General features: G+C 47.5%; 1 protein-coding gene across 1 annotated transcript; it reads right to left on the minus strand.

The window, feature by feature from the left end:
- Positions 1-1,314: 1,314 nt before the first annotated feature.
- Positions 1,315-9,747, minus strand: ahdc1 (AT hook, DNA binding motif, containing 1). Its single transcript, XM_080485198.1, has 5 exons — positions 9,620-9,747; positions 7,994-9,317; positions 6,174-7,879; positions 4,021-5,773; positions 1,315-2,558 (listed from the first exon to the last, which is right to left on the minus strand). Exons 2-4 carry the CDS (start codon positions 9,197-9,199, stop codon positions 4,027-4,029), a joined length of 4,659 nt encoding a protein of 1,552 aa, XP_080341324.1. The 5' UTR covers positions 9,200-9,317; positions 9,620-9,747; the 3' UTR covers positions 1,315-2,558; positions 4,021-4,026.
- Between the last annotated feature and the right edge of the window lie 231 nt (positions 9,748-9,978).

A 9,978-nucleotide genomic window follows, 5' to 3' on the forward strand; every position in this document is an offset into this window, starting at 1 on the left:
ATAAGAGGAACATTGTGTACCTTTCCCCCCCGCCATGTACTTGCTACTCTGGGAAATATCATTTTCCGTATTATGCACAGTACACTGAACAAGCGCCTTCTTGAACATCAGTATTTGTGGCACATCACATCCTAAAGCTCCATAACGAATAACTCCATTGTATATATATCGTAAATAGTGATATTTTGACTTATGTAAAAAAAAATTAAAAATCAGTATATGAACTTGTTGCACGAATGAGTTAAATGTGGATTTTTCAACAATTTGAAGTCTTTATGTGGAACATATGTTCTAATGTAAGAGCACAGTCGTACTGACATAAAATGTGTCGTTAAAGGAGAAGTTATGGACACGCTGAATATTATTAAATGCCTCTATGTCCTCAAATCTGCTCAATTTTTAATTGAGGGGAGGGGTTAAGTCTGCTTTTACTTAGGAAAACGACTCTGCTTGTAGTTTTTGAGACACAAAGTCACAGATAATGACAGATTGGTAAACTTGTTTTGAGCAGAGGTTGCAGCTGGCTGTAATTACGTTTAAATGTAAATGAAGCAGCAGCAGCATCTTATATGGATGCAGCACAAAGGAGAAGCCAGAAAGCGAGCTGTTGCTCTGCACCTCCTCCTCCTCCTCCTAATCCTCCTCCTCCTCCTCCTCTCTGTCATGTAGCACTGTTGACAGTACGTGTCCCCTTCCACCATACAGTGGAATGTCACAGCAAACACATTTCCTCCGGCCATGTCTGAGTCTATTTAGTCAGCCTGTTGACAAACTGTACACAATATGCAGCCAGTAAACTTCCCCCATCTGCTTTCCTTCTTTCCCGCTCGCTCTCTCTGTCTGGCACAAACACTCGCTCACACACAAACTGCAGATGTACAATATTTGTTGGATGATAGCAAGTTTTCCCGTGAGGATAAGAAATGTGCATGGGGTCTTTTCCTGTCAGCTCTCCAGTGCCACCAGCCTTTACTTTGTGCTTTTCCTTATTTGGGTGAGGAATTTCCAAACTCCTGTTTTGTACATTTTGTTTCAGTGGCTTTAGAAACCTCTTCGACACCCTTTTCTGATTTCCTCAGTCTGGTTTCTTCCTTTTTTCTCCAACATATCCTCCCCTGCTCTCCCCGCCATCCATTCCTCTCCTCCCCTCCCTTTCACTCCGTCGAATTGTGTCCTTGATTGAACCCACCCGCTCACTCGCTCTCAGCCCCAGACAGCCTGGGCAAAACCCAATACTCACGGAGGCTCTAAAACACACACGCACGCATACACAAGCACGATCTGTTAAAGAAGCAGTGCGCTGCAGACAAGATTACCAATGGCAAGAACAGAATGTGTATTTAAATATTTTGCACCTCAGATACATACATGATATGTAACAGACAGATATACATTTTTTTTTCCATCACAAAAAGCACCAAACAACACAAGACCACAGAAAAAGAAGGGAGAGAGTGAAAGAAAGAATGAGGCCCCGCCAAGACTTTTGTGTCTGGGGAGCGTCACTCCTTTGGACCCCACAGGCACGCACACACACATACACACCCATACGCACACATATATGCACACGTACACACAAATACATGCATGGCACCCTCTGTCTTCACGTTCGCACACAAAAAAACAAAGAGTCTCTTTGGGGCCACTGTGTGATTTCAACGTCTCTTCCCTTGTAGTTAAAACAGCAAAACACAAGATGTTGAGTCTCCATGCTGCAGTCCTCCTTCCCCCAGAGCAGAGAAACCATGGCAAAACGCAGAGAAGAGCAAGTTGATGACAGGCCTTAAGAGTGAAGAGAGGCCCGCTGGCTTGGAGCTGGAGTCATATGTACAGATGCTGGTATTTCAAGAGCAGAAACTGATTCAGTCCACTTTTCTCTTATGGGACACAACACAAGGAGTGCACAGAGCAGGACATTTGCGAGGCTCATGGTATTTAAAAAGTTGATTTGGGCTCAGATGCGGTTCAGGTTAGGGCACAATACATAAATGCAGGGTTAGTGAGTCGAGTGCAGAACATGGTTGCTGGTTTAGCAGAAGAGGGGAGAAAATAGAGAGAGAGCGAGAGAAAGAGAAAGAGTGTAATCCCAGTTTGTCTATACTGCAGATGTACAGAACGGAACCAGAATTATTTGGTGAGATACAGACTTCTGGGAAACTGAGTCCTCTGTGTATCACAGCGGGACTCAGAGGGGATGTAGAAATAGATTTGTCTCTGTCTGTGAGCGTCTGGTCGTCATCTGTCAGCTCCTCTCGGCCGTTCCCTCATTCCAGCATAGAGCGCGTGCACTTGTATGACTTCACATGTTCGTGTTTAGGTAGTGGACTTATCTGCACATGCGTGTCTGTGTCTGTGTGCATGTGTGTGCATTTGTTTATGTGCATGCTTGAGCACGTGAGTTAAATCTGATCTTGATTGTCAATGCTGGAGAATTAAAGCTCGACTGTCCAAAGTTGGCAGCTAAATTCTCACCCTTCATTTCACAGTCTCTCACAAAGAAGTCTCATTAACAAAAACAAAAACAAATGCAAATCTGTAAAAGCTTGGGTTGAATGCACCTACAAGAAAAACACAGAACAGGAGAGACAAAAATATTATGTATTAAAAATTTTGAAGCCGTGATTTGACAGTCAGGTGCTGTATAACGCTTTTCTGCATTTTAACACCTCGTAAATACCCTGTCCTGCAGGTAACCTGTATAATAACAGGTACACTGTGTTAGTGCTGTGTTCTCCTACATTTAAATTGATCTGCATGCGTGTGCATCGCTGTACAACCTGATATATGGACCTTCCTTGCTGCCAATGTTTTGAAATAAAAGCTACCATAAAACCTATTTAAATCCAACTATAATTTCCATTAAAGAGGCAGCAATTTGCAAATATGTACCTGGAGAGTATGTGGGGCAGGATTCAACAATAAGGTTTAACTGTTGGCCATTTTTTTCCCCCGACATTGTTCACCAGTAGAGCATAAAAAGAATAGTTTAACAGGCTCGCCGGAGACAGTCCCACACATTTTTAATGCTTTTATTTAATCATTTTTATATTGTGAATAAAACTGATTGATAACCCTGGTTGTTTTAACTTTGGCTTGCAGGGCAGATGTCACTTTCCACAGTAGCTCGCTCACAGATCCACAGGGCTAATGCTGCTGCAATGCAAATGTCTTATTAAACTGCATCCGATCAGTTACCACTGGAATTGTCATCACGACAATCCATTTTATCAAGGGTTCAGTGAATGCATGGGTATTTATTACATTTTTTGTAACATAAATAACCCAAAAATGATGTCTTTTAGACTGCTTCTGTCTGTCTGGGATGCAAGTTGGTGTTTACTTTTCTCAGTATAAAAAAAAGTTCTGAATAAAATAATATTAACATATTTCGCTTCCTTAAAACATATTAGTGTACAATGAACTACTTTACAATTCGCGTTGCCTACTAATTCGTTGCTTTACTAACTTACAATGACATTTCCCTTTATTTTTTTGCCTTTAATTACATCGGCTAATGAACTGCTTTCCAAACATTTTCATAAGTTTTCTTTGCAGTCTTCATCAATAATAAGTATGTCGTCCTCAGTCATCAAAGGCTCTCTGAAAATGATTATCACTGCACTGTTTGAAGCTTTAGTTACTTCGGATGGTTTTTCTAAGCAAGTTTGCCTGGAAAGTTTGGTCTTTTTATGTATAAAGTAAATCTTAAATGTGTATGAGTGATAATAGAAACTATTTCATGAAAGTAACCTGGCTGAAGGTAAGTTATCAATTAGTTAATTTATGTTTTTGTAACTAAAATCTTAAAAACGTGTCGGGGGCATTATTAAAATTCTTTATTAAATTTGAAGTATTGTGTTAAAACAATTTAGTTTGTGACCTCAGCTTATTGTTTTTTTAAGTAACTCATATGTGCCTGAGCCGTGTTACAAATTACATTTAATTATGGAAGCTAAGCAGTTCTTTTCACAGTGTGGTGGTCCTTCATGGTCTTACTGTTGCTATGACTGTTGAGCTCACCTGTTGTTACAGGCTGGTGACGCTGAAGCTGTCATCATTGGCTGGGTCCAGGAGCTGGCACAGCACCCCACTACTCTGAGCCGCCTGGGAGGGGTAGCGGTGCCCCATGCCTTGGTAGGATTGTTGGGGCAGGGAGAAGCCACTACTTTCCTCCTGATGGGGCGAGGACTCCAGGGGAGATTTGGGGTATGGGGAGTGTGGCAGGAGGCCCTGGCGATGGCCTGTATTCATGGCGTGTTGGGTCATATCCCGCTTGTGGGGGGTCAGGGCTGAAGGAGGGCTGCGCTCCTCGTAAAGCACAGGTGCTGAGTGGGGGTGGAGGCCGGGGCTGGGGTTGGAGTGCGGATGGGAGGAGAGGTGAGTGTTCAGGGTAGCGTGTGTGTTGTGGTGGGGCTGATTGTTGCTGAGGGGGCTTGAGTGGGACAGAGGGTTGCTCTGGAGGTGTGTGATTGGATGCGTGTTGGTGTGTGAGCTCAGGTTTGTGTGGGACTGCGTGTTAAGATGATGCGAGTCGAGGGGAGTCGGGTTCAAGTGCGTGTTTGAATTCGGGCTCATGAGTGCATTGTTGTGAGTATTTCCATGCGGACTTGTGTGCAGGTTGCTGTGCGCATGCATGGCTGTATTGGAGTGCGTGCTGTGAGAGTGCGGGCTGGGGCTGCCGCTGTGTGATGTCTGTCCGTACCAGTAAGGAGAGCTGCAGTAGCTTGGGGAATCGTACTGTGAAAACTGGGTGTCTTTCGGAGGAGGTCGTTGTGAAGGACTCAATGCAGTGCCGCAGTGGGGTGTGACCCGTGGTGACGGGGAGCAGGAAGGGGAAAAGGTCCTTGATGGGACAAGGTGGTAAGCCTGGGGTGGAGGAGGGGTTGGTTTAGGGGGATAGGGAGGAGATGAAACACTGGGTGAGAGGGAAGAGCAGGACTCTCCAGGAAATAAAGCTGGATATCGCTCCTCAGACGAAGGCGTGGAGGGGTGGGCAGAATAAGGGGAGGGGTACTCACAGGGTTCCTGGACGTAGCTGGATGGTGGTGCAGGATTAGGAGTGGCCAGGGGAGACAGGCTGCTACTGTCTCCACTGTAATAATCTAGCCCCTCCTGGAAAAGACCAGACCCTTCTGGACCTCCAGCAGACAGGACGAGTCCCACTCCTGATGTAGAGGATGCTTTGCCCCTGCCTTTGGAGGTTGACGGCCGCTCCCTCTGACAAGAAGAAAGACCTCCTCTGCCTCCTCTGGACCCTCTGCCCCGTCCTCCAACCCCTCCCCTCTTAGGTCCAGGTGTCGGTGTTGGGGAAGGACTGGATGGGGAATCAGAGTGTAAAGTCAAAATCCCTTCTTTTTCTGATTGTACTTCAGTCCGTTTTCTGCGACCACGGCCGGGTTTGCTGGTTCCCCCTCCCTGGAAGAGGACGTTCTGGCTCCAATTATATGTAGGCCCTGAGGCGCTCTCATGCCAATCCATCATCAGCTTCTCCAGACTCGACAAACTTGATTGCCCTCCCTCCCCACTCACGGAAACAGCCTCATTCTGCTTGTATGTGCCACCTGCAGAGTTCGGGCCACTACCAGTTGCTGCTGAGCCAAGATGTGAGGAGTCAGATGAGGATTCTGATAGACTTTCAGGAAATGGGTGCCGCTTCGCCTTCTGGGGGGTATAGTTTGAAATATCCAAGATGTCTTTGGACTCATTCGAGCCGTATTCACTATAGCCATGATACTGACTCCCAAAGCTGTCTGTCCAGGCACCAAAGCCTTGTCTGGAACAAAATAAAACACAAACATACCACCACACATTTTAAATAAAACAAATGTAACATTTCAGCAACATTTCAGATTGCACTGCTCTTTGTCGTGATTTCATTGATTCAGACATTTGGCTGACTCTTAATTAGCACACAGTGGACAAGGTAGATTTGAAAATGTGTTTGAGTGAACCATTTGTTCTGAGTAATTCACACCTCTTTGATCCTGTTGTGATAAGAATTTTAATTTGACCTTCTCTTTACGTGGAAAAAAAGATTTAGTAGCATATTCATACAACTATCTTTCATACCGTGCCAGCTTTTTGTGCATAAATTGGCGTTAAGACTACTTGATATTTTTCTAATTGATTGTATGTGGTGTGTTATGAGGGAAAAATGGGTAGAAGTGACCAACCTGTAGCTCCACTGATTGGAGTTGTACTGTTTGAAGCCTTCTGGGGAGGAGCTGAAAGGGTTGCTTTTGGCCACAGACATGTACCCCCCTCCTGGTGAGGTGGGTCCTGTTAACTCGCCCCTCATCAAAGACAAATGACTCGCTCCAGGATATCCACCGAAGCCCCGTTTTGCTGCTGCTTGATAGCTGGAATACCCCATTTGACCAACAGGGGTGGTCTTGCCGCTGCTGTATGCAAAGCTGCAGTCTGATGACCTCTGTGGCACCGCGGGGGAGGAGCAGGAGTAGCTGGAGGAGTACTGACCATAAGAGGCAGGATGGGGGGAGCTGGGAGAGTGTGAGAGAGATGGAGGAGTGGATTTAGGATAGGTCGATGTGGTGGGGGAGGTTTGGGCGAGGTTCGCATAGCTATATGTAGGCCGGGCTGGGGAGCAATGTGCATGAGCTGAGCCTTCCACCCCAGAGTTTGCACCTTTAGTGCTCCATTTAGGGAATGCGGGAGACCAGCTGTGGCTAGTAGCTGGGCTGGATGGCTCATAACCTGGGGTAGAAGAGGCTTTGCGAGGGTCTGTCTGTGAGGAGGAGATGTCCAGCAGGTCTGAGGAATCATCAGAGTCGAGCAGCGATCTAAAATAACCAGCAAAGAGGCCCTGCGAATCTTCCCCACCTGCCATAATACCCCTGCTTCCTCCTGGACCACCAAAGGAACCTCCTCTTCCAACCTCGCACGAGGAGAAGCCGACCCTTGGAGATCCACAGAGCTGATAACCCCCTAAAACTTTCTCCTTGTCCATTATACCCTCCTCACCCCAGCCACCTGCCCCATTGGGCCAGTCCTGTCCCACAGACATTACGCCTCCTTTGAACGCACCATTTTTTTTCACACGTCTCCGCCTGACTATTTTCTCCGCCCCAGGCTCTGTTCCCACCACACCTCCTCCCCTACCCGTCCCACCCGCTCCCTTCCCCCTTTTCCGAGGTAATCCATGCTCAGACAGGGGGCTCAGTTTTCTCTTTTTTCCAATTGATTCAAAGAAGTCACTGAAGGTGCTCTTATTGCACTCACCACCTCCGACCCCCCCTGCTGCACCTCCACCTCTTCCTACCCCCCCTCCCCTGCCTCCTCGGGGACGTCTGAACCCGGTGAGTCTGTGGAGCAGGGTGGATATTCCAGGGTTTTCCAAGGGGACGTGAAAGCTTTCTGGCTCGCTTGGTGTCCAGCAGCGAGGGGGGGAGCAGCGTCCAGTGGCCGGGGGCTGACGGTTTAAAAAGGCCAGCTTGGAGAGAACGTCTCCATATTCAGTTTTCACATCATTCGTGTCATTAACATAGGATGGATAAGGACAAGGGAGTTTAGTCCGACGGCGCCTGCGAGGCTTCTTAGGCTGGTCTCCATTACCAGCAGCATTCGCGGGATTTGGAGGCTCCACCTGTATTCCTGGGAGAGGCTGTTTAGGTGGTCGCCCCCGTCTGCGCTTCAGAATTACAGGGAGCTCTCCGGGAGGGAACATCACCATAACGCTCTTCCCATTGTTCTTCATGCGGAGAAGTGCAGTTGGCTCTCGCACTGGCTCCGAGCCCTCCACACTGCAGTCATTACTTTTTTCCGTGCCTGTAACCGTCTCCATATTAGAAATTTTGTAGCTCTTTTGTCTGCGGCTGAGGCTGACGGGAATGCGCGCCACTTTGACAACAATCTTCCTCACCTGTAAAACAAAGACCGTCATGTAACAGGTGCAACAACTCAAAACATCCTCTCAAACATGAAATTGTCGTGGCAAGAAAAGAATACAGTGATTTTTGACTTTAATTCAACTTACGCCCACAAAACGCCCGCGTCTGCGGTTATTGGTAGGACATACCCCCAACTCCGCAACAGGTTCCTCCTTCGTGGTTGGCAGAGGTGCAGGAATGGCAGATGTGTTGGAGAATGGGAGATGAGGAGTAGAACGATGGTGCATAGACTGGGCTGCCTGACGCTGTTTCATGACACTTTTTGGCCCTGCTTTTTGAACAGATTTGGGTGCTGGCCTAGACCTGGATTTAGGTCCAGGTCTATGCCCAAGTCTGGGCCCAGGTTTAGGAATAGCTTTAATGGCAGGTTTTGGTACTGTGAGGGCGAGGGCAATGTCTGTTTGACAGGCCGGTGTTGGGAGAACAGCTTCAACAGATGAATGTTCTTCTTTATGGCCGACAGCCACTTCTTCTTCTTTCACCCTCCAGATCTTCTCTTCCAATACTGCCCCCTCTTCTCCTCCTTTGTCCCTCCCTGTTCTTTTTTCCCCATCTTCCGTGCTCCGGCGAAGGCGAGAGGATTTGCGTAGGTGACAGGGGAAGCGGGGACGCCCAGAGCTGCGGAGTGCATACTTTTTTTCTGTCTCTAAAGGGAGAGGAGAGGAGCCTGTGTTTGGGTTTGGACCTGTAGGAACTGGACAGAATGTGGAGGCTATCTCTGTGTCTGCAGATCGAACATGAGCTGCCAGCTGATTGGTGGAGGCAGGATGATTGCCAAGTGCTAAGGACAAGGGCTGGGGCGAAGTTGTGTGTATGGCCTCTGGTGTGTGAGTATTGGAGAGGTCTGGCCCCACTGCACCTGTAAGTGTGTTCATATCCATGGGACCACAAGTATCCATAAGTGCGTGTGAAAAAGGCTGTGTATTCACATCTGGATCTATGTGCGTTTGCATGTTTCTAAGTGCCTCTGCAAAAGTATGTGTCTCAGCGGGTGCGTGAGCCTCCGTCTGTCTCCGCCGGCAGGCGCCGTGCCCCAGCCGTCTCTGGAGATGGAGGCCGTTTGCCAGGGCAGAAGGAGAGGGAGGGGAGATGTCGACGGCGGTCACCAGTGCCAGTCCATCATGAGGGGAATCCTGGAACCCCCCCTGGAGCCCGAGCTCCCTGGTCCAGAACTCGGGTCCTTCCAGGCCTTCAAGCTCTTCCAAACCGCCTTTTTCCTCGGCCTGACTCACAAAGCAGTCCAGTGGAGTGCCAGTTTGGCCTGAATGCAGGTGATCTGACAGGCCACTCATTCAGTGGACACTTTAACTGGTACTGACGCAGGAAAAAGTGGGACGTTATCAGTTGTCGTAAATGACTTTCTGCTTTGTAGCCGCCTTTCTCAAACAGCTGTCAAGTAGAATACAGGACCTATGGACAGAAAAAAAAATGTTATTAATATGTGGAGAAGAGCTCGGCACATATATTTACACATTCCTGTTGAATTAAAGACGTTTAATCCAAAGTACCGGTCATTAAGTGCATTGCTTACTGTAAAGCCACAAACATGCTGTATGTATAAAATCAAACACTTGCAGCACAGATGGGAATGTGATTGTGTGTTAGAATCACCAACATTTTTGGCAATGGGCCATAAACCTAATCTGTAATGCACTCTCTTCTATTAACTGTGCCACCCACACACCAGCACTACAACATTAGATTACATTTACCATTCATTTCCTCCTTAATTGGTTGCTTTTACCAAATGGCTGTGGCGCTGATTCTGATTTTGATTCTGAGTTGAGCCTCACTCTGTCTGCCTGACTGGCTCTGTTCTGCAGGGGATCATTGGGTCATCAATACTGCAGTGGAGAGCTCACATACTTCTCTCTCTCCCCTCTGCTTCTTTCTTCTGCCCATGGTTGCTAGAGTGAAAGAAAGAATGAGACAACGACCGAGGGACAGACAGAGGAAGGGACAGACAGTTGAGGAAGGTGGAAGAAATGGGGGGAGTGGGGGGGGGGTGGAAAAGATTGTGAGGGAGGGTGGAGCAGAAAGAAAAAGAGAATAAGAGATTAGTACATGATGT

The sequence above is a fragment of the Lipophrys pholis genome (genome assembly GCF_963383615.2).
Source record: "Lipophrys pholis genome assembly, chromosome: 17".
Classification (NCBI taxonomy): Eukaryota; Metazoa; Chordata; class Actinopteri; order Blenniiformes; family Blenniidae; genus Lipophrys; species Lipophrys pholis.

Excerpts from the sequence above, each read along its gene's own strand:
- ahdc1 (XM_080485198.1), bottom strand. The coding sequence starts at position 9,199 with ATGAGTGGCCTGTCAGATCACCTGCATTCAGGCCAAACTGGCACTCCA. Across the intron at positions 7,880-7,993 it reads GACGCGGGCGTTTTGTGGGC|GTGAGGAAGATTGTTGTCAA; the intron begins GTAAGTTGAATT and ends TTTGTTTTACAG. Across the intron at positions 5,774-6,173 it reads TCCAATCAGTGGAGCTACAG|ACAAGGCTTTGGTGCCTGGA; the intron begins GTTGGTCACTTC and ends ATTTTGTTCCAG.